General features: G+C 40.0%; 1 protein-coding gene and 1 pseudogene across 1 annotated transcript in view; both read right to left on the reverse strand.

Annotated features, from left to right (window-relative positions):
- Positions 1–9,393: 9,393 nt before the first annotated feature.
- On the reverse strand, positions 9,394–9,608 carry LOC136144025 (protein kish-A pseudogene; annotated as a pseudogene).
- Positions 9,609–17,674: 8,066 nt separating this feature from the next.
- Positions 17,675–19,887, reverse strand: part of DCT (dopachrome tautomerase) — a 31,797-nt gene continuing 29,584 nt past the window's right edge. Inside the window, exon 8 of the mRNA XM_065902147.1 lies at positions 17,675–17,853. Coding sequence (XP_065758219.1) covers positions 17,675–17,853 — 179 coding nt within the window. The remainder of the gene's footprint in view (positions 17,854–19,887) is intronic.

Here is a 19,887-nt window from a genome sequence, read left to right on the forward strand (position 1 = left end):
GAGCCATGACCATTCTGAGTCTAACCGTAAAGTCCAAAAAGTGGGTGCAGGCTCAATTTCTGGAAATCTCTACTCCTTTCCAAAAATAATTAAAATATTCTCCCACTCATCAGCCTGTGAAATTACCCAGCCCATAAAAACGAACCAGTCATATTTCAAAGTTCTCTCTCTCTCTTTCCTGAGATAGTCCACACTCTGTCTGTGGAATCTGTGTGCACATGTGTTCAATTGCTCAGTTGTGTTCAACTCTTTGTGACCCCATGGACTGTAGCCTGCCAGACCCCTCTTCAGAGTTTTCTCTCTAAATAAAACCACTTCTTACCTATCACCTCATCTCTGAATTCTTTCATCATGAAGCAAGAACCTCAAATTCACCAGCACCATTTTCAAACTAGGACTCAGAGCCCCTATTACTCTCCTTTCCAGAGAATCTAGAACTCTCCAAAAAAGCATTGCAACTCAAACTTATTATCTCTTCCAGCCAATGACCCAGGAGTTGTTCCTGCTGTGCTTATTCAACTCTGAATTTAACGCCAGGAATTCACACTAGAACAGTCTTTGACACTGTTGTACACACTTCTCACCTCTATGAAAAATTGACTTATACTTAGATGACCTGATTTTATGGACTGTCTTGTTAATGACAGCTACAAAGGCAACACAAACAACAGAAACCTCTGTTGGCTCTGCCATTATAACTGTGATTTTCATTCTCATATGAATTGGATGCAACATGCCACGCACTCACTTTGTATTGTGTATCTTTTCACTTTCACTTGCTGTTTTATTCCCCAAATAGGCCAAACTCTGGTGTTTGCAAAATCGACATTAAATACTAAAATTAAGTACCTAGCTGATGTTTTTGTACTTTCTCCTCAGCATGGTCAATCCTCATGATTTGCAGATTCCATATCTGCAAATTTGTATACTTGCCAAAATTTGTTAGTCCCGAACCAATACTCAGGCACTTCTACAGTTACCCACAGACACACATATGCATGGAGCAGTGAAAAATAAGAGTCCCTTGAGCACACATCCCAGCTGAGGTCGAACAAGATGATGCCCTGCTCTCTCATTTCAGTTCCCTGACTATAAATGAGATCATTTTTGCAGGGCATCGCTGGTGGCTCAGTGTAATCTGCTTGCAATGCAGAAGACGCAGGTTCGATCCCTGAGTCAGGAAGATCCCCTGGAGAAGGGAATGGCAACCCTCTCCAGTATTCTTGCTGGGGAAACCCCACAGAGAGAGAAGTCTGGCGGGCTACAATCCATGGGGTCATAAAAGAGTCGGACACGACTTAGCAACTCAACAACAAAAACAAGAGCAATCCTTTTTGCAGTCTATTTAGTGTCATGGTGTTCAATTTTTGTGCTTTTTTGTTGGTCATTTTGCTGTCTAATGGTCCCTAAGCATAGAGCTGAAACGCTGTCTAGCATTCTTAAACTCAAGGAGCCTACAACATGTCTTACAAACAAAATGCATGTGCTAGATAAGCTTTATATTGCACACTGACAGTTTTAAATGGAAATATAAGTGCATTTGACTCTTGCGGAAGTCATTCACATTACACAATCTGTATCCATTCTTTTCTCTTTATTTCTAACACCAGTGGCAGTTTATTATCATTTTATTTTGAAACCAATCTTATTTTCCCACTCTCTGAACCCCAAAACAAAACAGATGAATAAAAATCTTTACTCCATCTTTGAGTTTTTTAGTTCACAATAAATTATCAAACTACAGATGAAGACACTGCCTGAAGTTATCAGCGTTTCCTCTGTAATGATGTAAGGACTGGCATGATCAACTATACGCTACAAACCAAATTCTACACAAGTTGCATGATTTCTTAAAGTTTCAATGGCTAACTGTAAATGTTGATGTATTATTCCTACATTTTATTAACTATTAAGAAACTCCAACCTAGATTTGATGTCCTGCTGTCTAAGTAAATTATGTCCAGATAAAAGATATTATCAATTCCTCTCTCCTTTTGGTTCATTTTAACCTTTTGATAGTTTATCCTATGTTTCACATTTTATTTGCCTTTATCAGCCAGAGTTTCTGAAGGTAAGTAAGGCAAAAATCCCATGGAAGTGAAACAGTCCTCCAGTCCTTTTCATAATCACAAACCATGAACTTCAGGTTCACTAGTGAAGATTCAGTGAATGACTGCTGAACATCTATACGCTAGCACCACTTTTAGTATTTTCACATAAGTTACCTAACTCAATCCTTGCAACCAACCTATGAAAAATGCACTATAATTGTTTTGTGAAAGAAACTTGAGTGTCAGAGAATATATATATATATATATATATATATATATATATATATATATATAGTTTGGTCAACATCTAGAACCAATAAATGTTAGAAAGACAATTTAGACCCAACCTTCTGCCTCTTAGTTCAGTGTTCTTTCGATTATATCATGTATCTTCTCCTCTTTAGTTCAGTGGAGTCTTGAAGATCATTTAATCCCCTCCCTTCATGCCAGCCTGGCAGAATGAACCTCGGAGAGGTCAGGTTGGTTACCCCAAATCACTCTGCCAGTGAATGGAAGACTTGGGGCTGGATTTCAGTCTCCTGTCTCCCTACCCACAACTGTGGCTCTCTCCCCATGCCCTCTCTCTCTCTTTTTCCAGGATCATGTTGATTCCTAAAAGAAGCATATGTACTTGCTAGAGTCATTTGCAACCAAAAATTATTTGTGACAACACTGAACTGTTTTATAAAATGTGGCCCTTTCTTGACATACAACAGAATGTGTAAACAGATTATGATAGTGTTCACATAAATGCACATAGTTAAAGCAACTGTTCAAAAACTTAAACCCTTAAACTTAAAAACGGCCTGCCCTCCATAGTATGGGGATTAATAACAAATATGTTTTACCCACTGATATGAAGTGCTTCTGATTTGCCTTGTTTCCCTCTTCTCACATACTAATCATTTAAGTTAGCACAGGAGTGGCAAGGAGGCTCTGTGCTGAGTTTCTGATGAGCTGGGAAGAGGTCTCCCTGTGTTCTTTCTTTATTGCCCTCCTGCGGTTTAATCCTCCTGTCTTCCTGACCTCTCCGGTCATGATGCAGAGTTCTAAGGTTTGCCAAGGAAAAGCTGCCAGGTTTGGACGGGAATAATCCTTTCCCTTTGCAAAGAAAGGGACAGTGAGTTCAAAAACAAGACTAGCCAGATGCCAAATCCCATGTTCCTGGGGCAACCGGTACCCGGGAGATGCCTGTGTGTGGCTCCGGAAGAACTGGGCCAACCTCAGCATCCTAAGGAGGTCCTGTCTTACAGGGAAAGGGACAGCAGTACACAGATCCTTTAGCTCAGAGGCAACCAGGGCAATCTGTGAACTGTTTACAACCCATTTTCAAAATCATCCGGGAGCCAGGGAGGAGGAGGGGAGGGGAGGGAAGGGGAGGGGAGGGCAGGGGAGAGGTGGAGGGCGGGGGATGGGCAGTAGGGAGGTGTCATGAGAAGTAACAGTAAAAATACCTGATAAATTACCAGTGCCTTTTTCCTCCCAGATAAAGTCAGACTGAAGCCTGCATAAGTCCAAGCAGTGCTGAGTCATTTAAGAAAGGGAAGCCCTGATGGGAAGTCCACGTTTCTTGCTAGTGGGTCAGTGGTCATTTAACCCAACACGAAAGAGACATGGTAGTAGCTGGACCCCAAGAAATGGACTTTTTAATTAGGGCTAAGGATGCAAATTTCTGTTAGTTGAACTGGGAACATCGATGGGTGATAAAAGGGCCTAATTATGTTTGCCTTTATTTCCTTAAATTTTGTTCAGTAAATATATATCTCCAGGGTAGGGGTAGGGGTAGGGGATGTAACAGTTGTCTTCCTTAGGTTTAACAGTTTAGATAAATAGACCTTATTTGGATTTGGCTAACGGCTTGATGAAAAAGAATAGTCTGTTTGGGACTGCAATTAAAATTAGCCTCTTGCCACTCACCTGACAGCAGCTGACTCTAATTCCAATGATAATCAATCTCCAAAGATGTTAAAGATCCAACAGCAGATACAGATTTCCGGACAGTGAAACATTCTCAAATTTTTAACTTCACCTCACCATTTCCACACAATCTTTGATGATATAATTTCCAGAATTTTTATTATTTTCTCTGTTCTTTTCCTTCACAATTAACCCCAGAGATGAGCCACTTACATTCTGTCAAGGCTACATCAACCCTCAGCAAACTTCCATTTTTGTCCTCAATGTATTAAATTTGTGAAACTTATCATAGCACTAATCTGCAAGATTTTTTGCTTTTTTTACTAATTAATTTATTTTTTAATTGAAGGACAATTGCTTTACAGAATTTTGTTGTTTTCTGTCAAACTTCAACATGATCAGCCATAGGTATACTCCTTCTCGAACCACCCTCCCATTTTTTGCTTCATTTTTTTTCTTTACTTATTTTTGTAAAATATTAAGGAGTAAGCATGAGATTAAATACTCAGAAAAGTGCACACACACTGCAGGGAGGAACACCTAACAACCCTTGAAATTGAACTGTGGCCTAGCAGGTGAGAGAGGCTCACAGTTTTCATTGGTTCGCTGAGATGTGCAACTCCAAAGCGCAATTCCTAAGGCAGACTGTGATTATCAATGCATAATTTTTGGAAGAATATGTCCTACAACGCCCAGATATGGGAGAGACAAAATATGCAAAGATGAAAGAAATGACCTCTGGATGGTTAAAATGCCAAATAGAAACCTTCAAGTTTCCAGTCATGTGCTAAGCAGAGGGGGTGGGGTGCATGTGGCTGAGCAGATGCCGAATCTCTTCTTTTCTCCTGCCTGTTCTGTGAGGCAGGGAACAGCTCAAGCGCCAGTCAAAGACGGGGTAGTCAGCCCTTCCCCTCCTGACTCTCTGATTCTCTTCCACTTCAAAGCCAAACCAGGGGCTGAAAACCAAAGACAGGACAGGATTCAAGGAATAACAGTGGTAAATTCAAGGAATAACAGTGGTAAATCCAACCTGAGTCCATTCTTAAAGTTCTTCAGCTCTTAGAAAGACCTGGAAACCAGGAACATTTTCTCTGGCTTCACAGCAGAAAAAAATGAAATTGGTAATGAAGCAGAAACGCCATGTCAATTGCTTAACGTTCACTCACATTTAACATTTCACACCCCATTTACAGTCCCGTTCTCTCTCCACCAAGTGAAAAAGGCAGCGGTGTCCTCTGGGGCTTAGCAGGCAGGCTGGCTCTCCTTGAAGTGCTCCTCTCTGCGTGTGCCTCCCCCCTTCCCCTTCCTTGTCTCCAGGGCGGAGAGGTCTTCATGCCCAAGGAAACCATCTGCGGCTCAGTGACACTCCCACCCCCACCTGACCACCAAGAAATCACACGAGTCCTTCCATCATGAATAAAAGAGCAGCCTTCCTCCTACAGAGCATTGCTTAGTTTTCAGCTATCTTTGCATACTCTGCAGAGCCTACTTTTGAGCTGGGAGCTACAATTTCCTCTCTGATCAATGAAACTGAACCCGCAGCATTGCTTTTACACTTCCGGCATTCCGAACAGATTTGACAAACAATATCAACATTTATTCAGTGACTTCTTCGCTCCAGGCTGTTTTAGGTTGAATTTTGTCCCCCAGATTCGTATGTTGAAGTTTCAACCTGCAGAACCTCAGGGACTTCCCTGATGGCTCAGTGGGTAAAGAATCTGCCTGCAATTCAGGAGACACAGGTTAGATCCCTGAGTGAGGAAGATCCCCTGAAGTAGGAAATGGCAACCTATTCCAATATTCTTGCCTGGAAAATCCCAGATACAGATGAACCTGGCAGGCTACAGTCCATGGGATTGCAAAGAGTTGAACATGACTGAGCAACGAAGCACGCATGCATGCACGCACCTCAGAATGTGACCGTATTTGGAGATAAGTTCTTTCTAGGGGTAAGTTAAAGTGAGACCAGTAGGGTGGCCCCCAATCCAATCTGATTGGTGGTCTTATAAGAAGAGGATATTTAGACACACAGAGAAACACCAGGAGTGCGTGTACACAGAGGAAAGACTGCATGAAGAGGCATCAAGAAGGTGGCCGTCTGCAAGCAGAGGAAAGAGACCTTTTCTCAGAGGAAACCAACTCTGCCAGCACCTTGATCTTGGACTTCCAGTCTCCACAACTGAAAAAATAAACTTCTGTTGTTTGACCAACTAGTCTGATTCACAGGCAGTATTCTGACTAAGTTACATAAATGAACTCAATTCATTCTTACAACAAGCTCTGTGCGTACAGAGCAGGAGGAGTGTTATTGATGTCCTTTTGCAGATGAGGGAACTAGAGCCCAGAACAGTTAAAAAAAATAAATGTTAAAAAAGATTAGGTGACAGTGATTGAGCTGGAACTTAAATACCATATATAATTTAAATGACTACATTCCACTGTCCCTTTACCCTCAGAGGGGCCCTTCTTTATGCACTAATAGGTTTCTCGTACAGTCTTAAAAGAACAAAGAATTTCTTTTTACTCAATTGGAGGCATGGATTATGGTGTCCAAAAATAAAGAAATAAATGAACTTCTCTATTTCCTCACTTTATTTTTAAATTCCTTGAAGGTAAGTTTATCAGTTAAGCTTTCTCATATTGTGAGAAAACCCAACTCAAAGTGGCCCAAATTAAGGAAAAAATTGGAGTATTCCCTGACTGCTTCAAATTCTTCCTCAAGGGGATAAAATGGCTGCTCAATTCCAGACCTCACATCTTCACACCAAACCACTTAGGGATGAGACCACAACTTTTGGCTTTATTTCCTAAAATCCTCAGTAAAGATCCCTGTCTGATGTTTCCACCTTCGGTTTGCATTCATGGCTGACACAGTGAGGCCAAATTTAAGGTCATTAGGTTTCCACCCAAATATCAGAGCTGAGGTTCTTAGGAGAGAGATAATGGAGACTTCCCAAAGTCTTGTTAAATTTTCTAGGGGGTGGGAAAAAGAAGGCTTGGGGAGTTATTATTTTGTGGGCATGGGTTTCTGCTTGGGATGATGAAAAATTCTGGAAATAGAAGGGGTGATGGTTATATGGTCTTGTTAAATTTTCTAGGGGGTGGGAAAAAGAAGGCTTGGGGAGTTATTATTTTGTGGGCATGGGTTTCTGCTTGGGATGATGAAAAATTCTGGAAATAGAAGGGGTGATGGTTATATGACATTGTGAATGTATTTATGCCACTGTATTCTGCACTTGCGCATTTGTCATGCTCAGTCATGTCCAGCTCTTTGTGACCCTGTGGACTGCAGCTGGCCAAGCACCTCTGTCCATGGGATTCTCCAGGCAAGAATAATGAAGTGCGTTGCCATTTCCTTCTCCAGGGAACAAACCTACAATTCCTACATCTCCTTACATTAGCAGATGGCTTCTTTACTGCTGAGCCACTTGGGAAGCCCATTGTACACTTAAAAATGGTTAAATGGCAAATTTTATGTTATATGTATTTTTCCACAAAAAGTAGTTTTAAAAAAAATAGAATAACTTTCTTAACGCGTTTCATTTACACGCCAGCCGAGGCCAGTTCACGTTTCATCCCCGAAGTGCCCTTTTGCCATTGAAAACAGCCCTTGGGAGCCCTCTCTAACCACTGAACCAGTGTCAAGGCCAACGGGCATGAAAAGTTACCTGCCAAGGGTCAAGAGTCAGAATTATGTTCAGACCGGGCTCAGGAAGCACGGTGCTGTTCATGGGAGCTGAGAACCCTTATCTTCAACTGCCAGAGATTTCATGCAGGGAGATAGTTAAGGTCAGATCACTTACTGGTGGTTTGAATAGGGGAAAAAATACTGTAGTGGGCTTTTTAAGTAGCATATTTTTGTGGGAAGGGAACAAGTTCTACTGGGGGGAAGATGACGGATAAAACAGGAAATGAGCTGTAGAGTCTGTCTTTTCTCCTTTGACTCTGTGTAGTTAGGTCCATACCCAGAAGTCTCAGCAAAACTTCCAGAGCGCACAGTGCTTAACCCCTGAGACCTGCAACACAGATGAGCACATGTGATAAAGCCACTAGGCAGCATCCTTTCTCCAGCAAGCAAAAAGTAGGTGTGTGCGTGCTAAGTCGCTCCAGTCATGTCTGACTCTTTTTGGCCCCATAGATTGTGGCCCACCAGGCTCCTCTGTCCATGTACTTCTCCAGACAAGAACACTGGAGTGAATTGCCATGCCCTCCAAGCAATCTTAGGCATTGTCTCACTTCTGCCTGCATTGGCAGGCGGGTTCTTTACCACTAGCACAACCTGGGAAGCCTTGAAAAGCAGGTAGTTTCCTGCCATCTAGCTGCAAGGCAGGTTCACAGTAATTTGATGCTCTGAGTAGCTGTTGTTTCAAAAACAATGAATTCATATCCATTGCAGCCAGCGTCAACCTCAGAACGATTTCATCCCTGCCTGCCTTTGTGCAGCTAAGTTGAGAAATGTGAGCTGTGACAAACTGGAGCAGAGAAGGGACAAGTTTGCATGTGACTGGGTTGGAAGAGCTCTTTGATTGTCAGGGAGGCTCGACAATGCTGTCAGGAGCCGGCAGACAACAGCACTGGGATGCACCAGATGTCTGCTCTGGGTGGCTGACAGCGAGCAATTTCAAGTCAGCCCAGGATCAAAGAGTTGGGACTATCTCAAGAAAGAGTGTTAAAAACACAAAGGCGCCGGTGTCTTGATAAGAGGTGGTTGAGGAGAGAAAGGCACAGAAAGGAAGAAAACCTTGAGTTTATAAAATGTTAATGAGCCTCAGAATTGTAAAATTCTGCCTGAAAGGAAAAGAAAGTGTGAAGCTCAAATCAAAGTTTCAGAGCTGAGAAGGCTGAAAGTGATGTGTTGGCCACAACTGAAGAACTAAAAGCAGTACAAAAGAGAACTGCGTGGTCTGTGATTCAGATTACATTTTTGTTTCCAAGGCTGATCATTGGTTTGCATAAGCAGATATGAGACAAAACATCAACACCTGTGGTTTAACAGAGCATTTCTCCTTGGTGTGAACTGCAAGACTTTTTTTTTTTCATTCGTTAAAGATTTACCATTTCAAATCACAGTGAGAGGAACTTGAATAATTTACCAATTTTGTTTTCTACTATGTGCCTTAAAGATACCTCACTAGTAAAACTGGTATCTGGCACAACAGAATGACAGATGCAGAATGTAATAATGTGACAATAATGAGGTTGATTGTTACAGATTTATTTAAACTCTGAGTATTAAATGTTGCATTCTAATTATTTATATAGAACATTGGTCCAATAACAAAAATAGAGAACAGCAGCTCAAAATGTAGCTCATTCAATGTTCAGAGATAAAAGGGTTAACCATTCTTTCCATTAAGGAGAAAAGATAAGTCCTTTTTTGTCATATTTAAATCTGATGGCAACTGAATTCTGGCCTTTTTCCAAGCTACTGTATGAAAAGGATGCTGAAGGCCATCACAATACGGCACACTGCAACATTAGGACTCTTCCGTTCACCAGTTCTGGCACACTTCCAAAATATACCCAACAACCCCGTTTTATTTCTGTCCAGGAGGCTGGATGCCAAGGGTTGGATATAAACACAGGTACACATAAGCAGCAAGGTTACAGTCAACAGACAAAATTGAAAATGGCAGACATTGTGAGGCCGGCGAAGCCCCAGCCACATCACCCTTCCAGCTCAGCACTGAACTGCAAGATTTTTGAAAGACACATATTCTTTAAAGAAGGAATAAGCACAAGCTGGAGTCAAGATTGCAAGAAGTATCAATAACCTCAGACATGCAGATGACATCACATTTATGGCAGAAAGCAAAGAACTAAAGAGCCTGTAAATGAAAGTGAAAGAGGAGAGTGAAAAAGTTGGCTTAAAACTCAACATTCAGAAGACTAAGATCATGGCATCTGGTCCCATCACTTCATGGCAAATAGATGGGGAAACAGTGGAAACAGTGGCTGACTTTATTTTGGGGGCTCCAAAATCACTGCAGATGGTGACTGCAGCCTTGAAATTTAAAGACGCTTCCTTCTTGGAAGAAAAGTTATTACCAACCTAGACAGTGTATTAAAAAGCAGAGACATTACTTTACCAACAAAGGGCCATCTAGTCAAAGCTATGGTTTTTCCAGTAGTCATGTATGGGTGTGAGAGTTGGACTATAAAGAAAGCTGAGCACCGAAGAACTGATGCTTTTGAACTGTGGTGTTGAGAAGACTCTTGAGAGTCCCTTCGACTACAAGGAGATCCAACCAGTCCATCCTAAAGGAAATCAGTCCTGACTATTCTTTGGAAAGACTGATGCTGAAGCTGAAACTCCAATACTTTGGCCACCTGATGCGAAGAACTGATTCGTTAGAAAAGACCCTGGGAAAGATTGAAGGTGGGAAGAGAAGGGGAAGACAGAGGATGAGATGGTTGGATGGCATCACTGACTCAATGGATGTGCGTTTAAGTAGGCTCCAGGAGTTGGTGATGGACATGGAGGCCTGGTATGCTTCAGCCCATGGGGTTGCAAAGAGTCGGACACAACTCAGCGACTGAACTGAGCTGAAGCTGATTAGTGGCAATAGTCAAGACAAAGAAGCAAATAAAAATATTGAAAATGAGACTTCAAGTAGAAATGTTAATAATAAATTTGCTGCATTGGAAATTGAGTTTTAGGAAAAGAGTGCCACATAATAATATATTTAATAGTAGGGAGTAAATGAATGATTTTCCTCCAGGGAAGACTGTGGCAATCTAAGTGTCTTGAATTTGATCTCCCAATTTATGCTTTAAGGTGTGTGTGTGTGTGTGTGTGTGTGTGTGTGTGTGTGTGTGTGTTTTCCTTTTCCCTACTGTCTCTAAAAACAGCTCCTGTCACTGGCTCTGAAACTCCATTCAGAGAGAACTACCAAAGAAGGAGAATACATAATAGATAGAGCCAGCTGGAAAATTTGAATTTTTTCACTTAAACAAACCTTCTCAGAATAAGGGGACTTCCCAGGCAGTCCAGTGGTTAAGATACCACCCTTCCTCTGTTAAGTGCATGGGTTCCATCCCTGGTCAGGGAACTAAGATGCCACATGCTGAACGCCATGGCCAAAAAATTAAAATAGACCTTCTCAGAATAAGTAAACAAATGTCCTGCCCATTTCCCCCATTCTAATCTTGCCCTGGGTACACATACTAGAAGAAAAAGCTTCACACAAACTTGATAAAGACCATGTTTTCTTTACTATTTGAGTCCCTTTTCAGTTACCTAATATAAGAGAGGACCTCCCAGGTGGCCCCAGTGGTAAAGAATTGTCTGCCAATGCAGGAGACCTAAGAGATGCGGGTTTGATTCCTGAGTCGGGACGGTCCCCTGGAGGAGGGCATGGCAACGCACTCCAGTATTCTTGCCTGGAAAATCCCATGCACAGAGGAGCCTGGCATACTATAGTTCATGGGGTCGCAAAGAGTCAGACATTACTGAAGTGACTTAGCATGCACTCACGCAATGTAAGAGAAGCCACTGCAGGCACCCAGGTAAGCATTTCCTTTTGGCTCCAGCGTACCAATAATCCACTCCTTAAAAGTGAATTTTCCACAGTAATGGGCATTTTCTGACACTGCTCACACCCAAACCCAAATTCAGATATTTATATCTGGTTACAATTCACTGATCCAATATTTTTTTCTAAAAAAAAAAGTTTTTCTGGAATTTATCAGCATCTCAATAAGTTATTTTTAAAAATTGAAGTATAATTACAGTGTTGTGTTAGTTTCTGCTAATATATATATATATATATATATATATATATATACACCCTCCCTCTTGAACCTCCCCCCTATCCCCTCATCAATAAGTTTTTAATTGAAAAAGAAATCTCCCCAATCTCTAACTGCAGTATGATGATATAAATCTACTTAACTAAATTATATCCTCTGTGTGTTTGACAAGCATATAAAAGAGTTTTGCCCAGTGGCCTGAAATATTCCCCTAAATTTTTATGACTTGCTGGGGAAAATTTAACATTTCAAAGCATATTAGAAAGGAAAGTCTAAGACTTTTAATTATATGATCACTTTGCCTGCACAGGAAGTCATTTTCTTCTAAATATTGTACTTTAACTGTTCTGATTTCTAAATTCATGGCAAATCTTCCAGCATTTGTGTTTTTCTCTGACCCCAGGCAATTAACCACAGTAGAGGGAAAGTTTACCAAAATTGTGCAATTTTCTATTAAAACACAAGAGGGCAGGTTTTGCTTTATTGTGAGCCTAATTCCACTCTGTTATTAATCAGGCTGGTCGCTGTGCTCATTACAAATTCAGGAACATTCAATAACATCCAAAGTGAATGAGCAATCAGAATGTCTACCATGGCAGTGAAACCTCTAGTATTTTAATAAAGAAAGACAAGCTTAATCCTCTGTATGTGGCATTATTTAAAACACAGAGAACAGTTATGTTTGGGAGACACTAAAAATTTAAGCTCTGTTATGAATCACCAAAGGAGCAGAGAATGGCTTGAAGAAGAAATGATCAAATTTAGTCATATTACGTCCAAGAACTATGGCTTGAATTAATGTGGCTAATAACACAAGTAGGTTAATATGTGTGTGTGTGTGCACGCACACACGCACACAGACGCCAACACATGCAAGCGCTAACCCCGTCTTGTCTGACTCTTTGCAACCCCATGGGCTATAACCCATCAGGCTCCTCTATCCTTGGAATTTTCCAAGCAAGAATATTGGAGTGTGGTGCCATTTCCTACTCCAGAGGGTCTTCTTGACCTAGGGATCTTCTGTGTCTCCTGCACTGACAGGTGGATTCTTTACCACTAGCGCCACTTGGGAAGTTGCCAGATAGTTAATGGTTTCTGCCTAATAAAAATAGTGTTAGTGATAACATACAACATATTCAATCCTTGAATGGGAAGCTTGTGTTTTTGTTTGTTTTGTTTCATTTTCAAAGATTTTATTTTACTGCTCACATTTTCTTGTGTGTTTTTTCTCAAGATTTCATTAAACTACCTGCCAAAGCATAATTAAATTCACAGTAGTTATTTTCGTCTTGAACTGCCATTATAAGTAAAGTATCATGTCACCTTTGAGAGGTTCTTTAACTTCACCAATGTGTCCACCCATGTAGGAAAGGAACTGATTTTGCCGGGCTAAGTATTTTGCCCACTAAATCCTTCTGCAGAAACAAGACTCTTAAGAAATCAGAGGATGGAATAATGACATGGTGAGGTCTACACTTTCCACCCTTGTCTGTATAAATGGTAGAATTAAGGCCTACCAGTAGTGGGGAGGGCTTCCCTGGAGGCTCAGATGGTAAAGAATCTTCCTGCAATGCAGGAGACCCAAGTTTGATCCCTGGGTCAGGAAGATCCCTTAGAGAAGGAAGTGGCTACCCACTCCATTATTCTTGCCTAGAGAATTCCATGGACAGAGGAACCTGTGGGCTACAGTCCATGGGGTCTCAAAAGAGTTGGACACAACGATGCGACTAAACAACAACAACAAATGGTGAAGAAAAGGCACACCCAAGAAGAAAATGCAACTGAAAACCTAGTCCCCCTGTACTAGGTTGTATGGAGTGAAATTCTATCTGGCAGATGTACAACTCACAATCTGAAAGATAAGCTGCTATTCATTTCACAACAGGGATACATGACCCTATTATCTTATGTTTTATCCGGTACATGTTCAAACACAGGCCAGGAGACCTGAATGAAAAGTTTTACTTTAAGACTAGTTTATTCATTCGAAAAATATTTACGGAGTGCTCAGGATGAGCATGGGCTTCCCTGGAGGCTTGGTAAAGAATTCGCTTGCAATTCAGGAGACCTGCGTTCGATCCCTGGGTTGGGAAGATCCCCTGGAGGAGGCCAGGGCTACCCACTCCAGAATACTTGCCTGGAGAAGTCCATGGACAGAGGAGCCTAACAGGTCGCAGTCAGTGGGGTCGCAAAGAGTAGGACAAGACTGAAGCAACTTAGCCCAGATGCACACACACATTTCCTAAGTACTTTAAGTGCTTTGATACAATAGCATTGGAGCTGTATGGAAAGCTGTACAAGCTGACCTCTAGAAGTTTCAGGTCTAGAAGTAGAAGTGAACACCATGTCAGCGTGACCTCATTGGCTCTACTTTCCTTCTTCTGGGCGTTTCCAACAAGTTGGCTGAGCTAATAGTCCCTCTAGAAGGAGCCTGCTCCCTGGGCAATGATGCAAGTGGCCTCCCTACTCAGCTCCCTCTCCAATATCACTCTTTAGACTATAGGGACATCAGAGCTAACTCTACCTGGGGAAAAGGGTAGTAGCTCATTTTCCTGCTGTGAAATAGAGAGCTAGGAAGTAGGAGCTGCTTAGAAACTCAATAGAAAGTAGAAACACCAGTTTACTTAAAGACTTCTTTTCTTTGTTTTTAAACTGAAGTATAATTAATATGTAATATCACATAAGTTACAAGTGTACAATATAGTGATTCAGAATTATACTGGATTATTATACTCCATTTATAGATATTATAAAATACTGGCTACATTCCTTGTGCTGTACAATATAGGTACAGGTAGCTTATTTTATACCTGAGAGTTTGTACTTCTTAATCCCCACTCCTATGCTATCTCTCCCTTTTTCCCTCTCCCACATAACTAGTTTGTTCTTGATATATGTGTCTGTTTCTTTTTTGTTACTTTCACTATAAATTAATGTATATATTTCCACATGTAAGTAAAATCATACAATATTTGTCTTTCTCTGCCTGATTTATTTCACTTAGCATAATACCCTCCAAGTTTAAGGACTTATTTTCCAAGGTGAAGTAGTTACTCATGTATTTTATGTATATACATAAAATCTTATGTATATATTGAGTGCCAAAAAGATGTGAGTTGATGTTCACAAATTAAAAAACAACAGCCACCAACAGACAAACAATAATCTGCAAAACATTTAGTTTTATTTTCCTTTTTAATAGTTTTCTACTTCTTATTGTGAGATTAGAATTTTTCACTAGGATTATTATAGTTAACAATGTTAAATCCTAAGCAAATCACAAATTTATGTCAATGAATTTTATAATTAAAAGAGAATTTAATTAACAAAGGAAAGATGTTATTGGATTTCACTTTTGAATGTTATCTTCAAAAAAGCATTTCTTTTAAAATCATAATTCATATACATACAAGTTTTCTTATACTGCAGAGAGAAGCATATAAACCAATCTATTCATTTTCTTCAAGGTTGAATTTTTCCCCACATGATTGAGATGTATAGCCATAAAATGCTTAGTGATATTTTCTAAGTTCATTTGCATAGTATTCACTGCAAGTAAATAGCAACTTTTTACTCTACAGGTTTATTCTACCTTTAGATTTGCTGAAAGGCAGTCATCATTGATTTATTGTAATGTTAGAAAATGCTAGAAAATTTTACTCTTGTAATATGAACTACAAAATTAGGAAATTATTTCTCTTAGGGAGGCATCATAAAACATAATATTTATGAAAAGTTGCACACACTATACTTAAAAGAATCTAAATATAAGTGGTTACTCTTTATTTCTACTGCAGACAGATCTTGCTTTTAAACAAATCTTATGAGAGGATAATGTATGAAAATTCTGATATACTGGAAAGATAAGCTAGAGGTGGTTATGTGCTTTATAGAATTATTCATAATAGTTCATCCATAAAAAGTAATTTCCCCTGGTGCTTTTAATGTAAAATTGATTTATATACAACTTTTCAGGAACGTACCTACCATGCACACTTATAACTTCATCTTAACATATTTCTCTTTTGGTTTACAAACAGGATGTAAAAATTAGTCCCCCAACAACTCTGAGGTCAGAGCATAAACTTTCCGGAGTGGACCATGTTAATAACTCATTGATGAATTTTCCATGAACTCTGTTAAAGGGAGGCATTGAGATCTATGCATGCGGCACTGGTTAGAGGTCCACGCAAGGTTTCACCCCGTTCAGAAGCCTGGGCTGTCTTAATTCTCACCTGCTGAGCCTACTGTCAGATATACTTTATGAGACCCACTCAACTTCATTCAGTTCAGATTGAGCTTTGTCCTTTTCTCTCACGTCTGAAGTCTTATTCCAGGGGATAACACGGGGTCTTGGTGATGAACCTTGCACCTTCTAGCACTCCCATGTGGAGAAGGCTACAGAGACTTCTTAATCTCGTTCACACACATCCATTCCAGTAGAGAGGAGGTGAAATGAGTGGTCAGAAGGGCCACTCCTATGGCTTCACTCCTACTGCAAGGGTACCAGATATGAACAGATGAAATTGCCTTAAAAATCTCAAGAGCCATTAACGTCTCGGAGGTGGGGATCATCTTGGTGAGTCTAAACATCTTCGTAAAGATTGCCTCATTCTTATCTCTCATAACCTGATGATTACTTAGTGGATCATAACCATTTAATGCTGAATTGTTACATTTTGTATGGATGGTTCACTTTTAAATGATAAGACTTAACCAATTAGCATTTGTAAGTAACCACTAGTACAGTGCAGCATTAATGAATTTAAAGTCAACTCTTTAAAATAAGTCAAATGCTTGAACAATTTTTCATCTGACGTTACCCAGCAAAGGAACTGGTTTGGGGTCGTGGCTCAGCTGGTAAAGAATCTGCCTGCAATGCGGGAGACCTGGATTTGATCCTTGGGTTGGGAAGATCCCCTGGAGAAGGGAAAGGCTACCCACCCCAGTATTCTGGCCTGGAGGATTCCATGGACTGTATAGTCCATAGGGTCGCATAAAGTCAGACACGACTGAGTGACTTTCACTTTCAGCCAAATGAGACTTCAGGGCAATGGAATGCTAATCAAATTGTTTCCTGTTCAGGTTTAGAGTCTCACCAGCCTTCTCCAGTCAGACTTTCCCCAAAAGAGTGATGCTGTACTCGTTAATAAGTTCAAAACAGTATATTAATCAACTAGATTAATTTAAACTAATTTAATCCTCATCTGTTCACTTACCACTATAGGTCCAATGTTTATTCAGCTATTGATTCTTGTGAGAGCTCTGCTGTTAAGAACTGCAGACCCTTTATAAACTCTGTAACATCTAATTTACAAAAGAGAACCAAACTGATCATTCATTCATTCATTCATTCTTCTTCCCATATGGAAAATAAGGCCTATTTTTATCTTCAAGGCCATTTTAAAGACTGGAAAGAAAAAGAGAAAAGAAGAAAAAAGAAGCCTCAGGAAGATGATCAGGAAGCCACCTAAAACATAGATTTTTACACCTAAAAGAGACCCTGGAGACTCATGTAGCACCTGCCACCTTTCTGCCCCCCTTCACAAAGGAAGACACGTGAGTTAAGAAAGATGTAACCAATATCTGGTCCAGTTCTCAAATTTCACTGATCTGCATATTTCAGTGAGTCCACTCTATCGATTTTGGGGGGTCAGAACACGAGGAGGCTTAATCAATCAGTATGCGGAGTCATTATCAGTTACCACCAGTTGTCATCAGCTCTACCTTTGTTTGATAGTAGAGATACCCTCAATCACTGTAGCTTGTTTGTTAAATAAACAATCAAACCAGAAACTAGAGTGAAGCATCTTCCGTACTTGGGATCATCACCATAACACAAGGGGCTATGCCAAAGCTCTTCAACGAAAGGAAGAACAGTGAGGATTCACTTGCAGATTGTCAGTCAGAACTACGGCTTGGTCAGCCTGTTCACTAGAGCAAGGCGTGAGCATCTAGGCTTCTTCGGTGTATCTTTTGTTACTTAGCTGTGTCTCCATCAAGGGTGTATATCCTTTTCGAAGTCTTCTATATTGAAGGAAAAGCAGCAGTGCAAAAAGGACAACCAAAACCACGAGCATCCCCGTGACCACTGCGAGCACTGTGGTCCAATCTGCAGTTTCTTCAACTGAAATTAAAGCAGAAGAAAAGAGTCTTACAATTGGGATTTTCATCAGTTGCATACTCTTAGAAAAGGGAAGAATAAACCAATTTGTCTTTCATGTGTGCTTTTGTTGAAAAAGCACTCTGGAATAAAATTTTTCTCCTTCCTTACGAACTATTTATCATATCCATAATGGTTTTTTTTTGTGTGTGGAAATGGAAAATGACATTCCATTGTTTGAATATAGCTTATTGCATTTTAAAAATTCCTTATGATAAACACTTATACAGAATAAACCCTCCAAGGAAGTATATAACTACTTTTGTGAGTTAGAAACTCATTTGTAAAAGTGCATGCTAAAACGGTATCTGGGGAACTGCAAAATATACAACAGTCAGGTCTAGAAATTCTGCTGTTGTCTCTAGCTTTTTTATGGAGTGATCAGTGAGCAAGACAGATGAGACTAGAGATTATAACAGGGGTCATTCAAGAGCAAGAGTAGAAGAAATTTGGACCCATTTAAATAGTTGTGAATGAAATCGGAATCATCACATGATAAATGCAATCCTCTATTCAAATATATTTTATAAGCACTTTTCCACAAAGTTAATGGATTTCATTCCTAATGTATTTATGCCTATTTGTCATTTCCTTAAAAATTATCCTTGGTCAGTTGTTCTTAAAATCAATTTTTCTGAAGTACAGTTTTTCTGTACCCTATACTTCTCTAAATGTAAGACTGTCCTTCTAGTCCTTTCTCTCCAGGCCCACAGAGGACCCTGACTCATTCTGATGGGGTTTCTCCAAAAGGATTTTAATTTGTCTTTTCCTGCAACAATTGCCATCCTCATCTTCTTAAAATACAGGTTTTTATTCTGTCATTTCTTTGTTCAGGAGCCAAAAATGATTGCCTTTGTTATTGTCCAAACTCCTCTACCTAGCTTTTTTAAAAAATTACTTACTTTTTTTTAACTGTGGCAAAACATATATGACATATATTTTATCACCTTAACCATTTTTAAGTTCTGTGACATTAAATACATTCACATCATTGCGCATTCATCACCACTATTCATCCAAAGAACTTTTTTCCCTGCAAAATTGAAATAATAATTCTCTAGACCTCCATCCCTTCCCACGCTCTAGCAACAAGCAACCACTCTTTCCGTCTCTATGCATCTGACTACTATAGGTGCCCCATATAAGTGTAATCATATAGGTTTTATCCTTTTGTGACTGGTTTATTTAACTTAGCGTGTCTTCAAGATTCACCCATGTTACGGCATGTGTCAGGACTTCCTTTTTAAGGCTGAATAATATTCCATTGTATGTATGGACCATATTTTGTTTGTTGTTATTTTGCTTATCTGCCAGTGGGCACTTGGGTTGCTCCCACTTTTTAAAAAAATTATTTTTAATTGGAGGATAACTGCTTTACAATAGTGTGTTGATTTCTGCCACACATCAATATGAATAAGCCATAGGCACACATATATCCCTTCCCTCTTACATCTCCCTCCTACTGCTTCCACCTTTTGCCTGTTGTGAATAACGCTGCTATGAATAGAGGTGTACAAATATCTGTTGGAGTACTTGCTTACAATTCTTTGGGGTCTATGCCCAGAAGCAGAATTGTTAGATCACATGGTAATTCTGTGTTTAATTTATTGAGGAACTACCATATTGCTTTTCACAGAGCAATGCATGAGGATTCCATTTTCTCCACATTCTCATCAACACTTGTTATGTTCTGCTTTCTTGGTAGCAGTCATCCTAATGGATACAAAGTGGGATCTTATTGTGATTTCTCCCCAACTTTTACGGTCCCTCGTAACCAGGCCTTCTCTCAGATCCAACCTTAATTCACAGTTAATTACTCAAGCTTTTCACTACAGCCAGGCTTTCTTCTCACGGTCCTCTATATGGACTACACATGCCTTTCACAGTCCTGTTCCCTGCCTGTCTTCAATCTAAAATGCCCCTTTTTTTCCTCCAACCTACCTAAAACCTACCATCTCTTTTTTTTAAAAAACTTTTTTCTTTTTTTGACCACATAGCACAGCA

This window comes from Muntiacus reevesi, chromosome 11, assembly GCF_963930625.1.
Source record: "Muntiacus reevesi chromosome 11, mMunRee1.1, whole genome shotgun sequence".
NCBI lineage: Eukaryota > Metazoa > Chordata > Mammalia > Artiodactyla > Cervidae > Muntiacus > Muntiacus reevesi.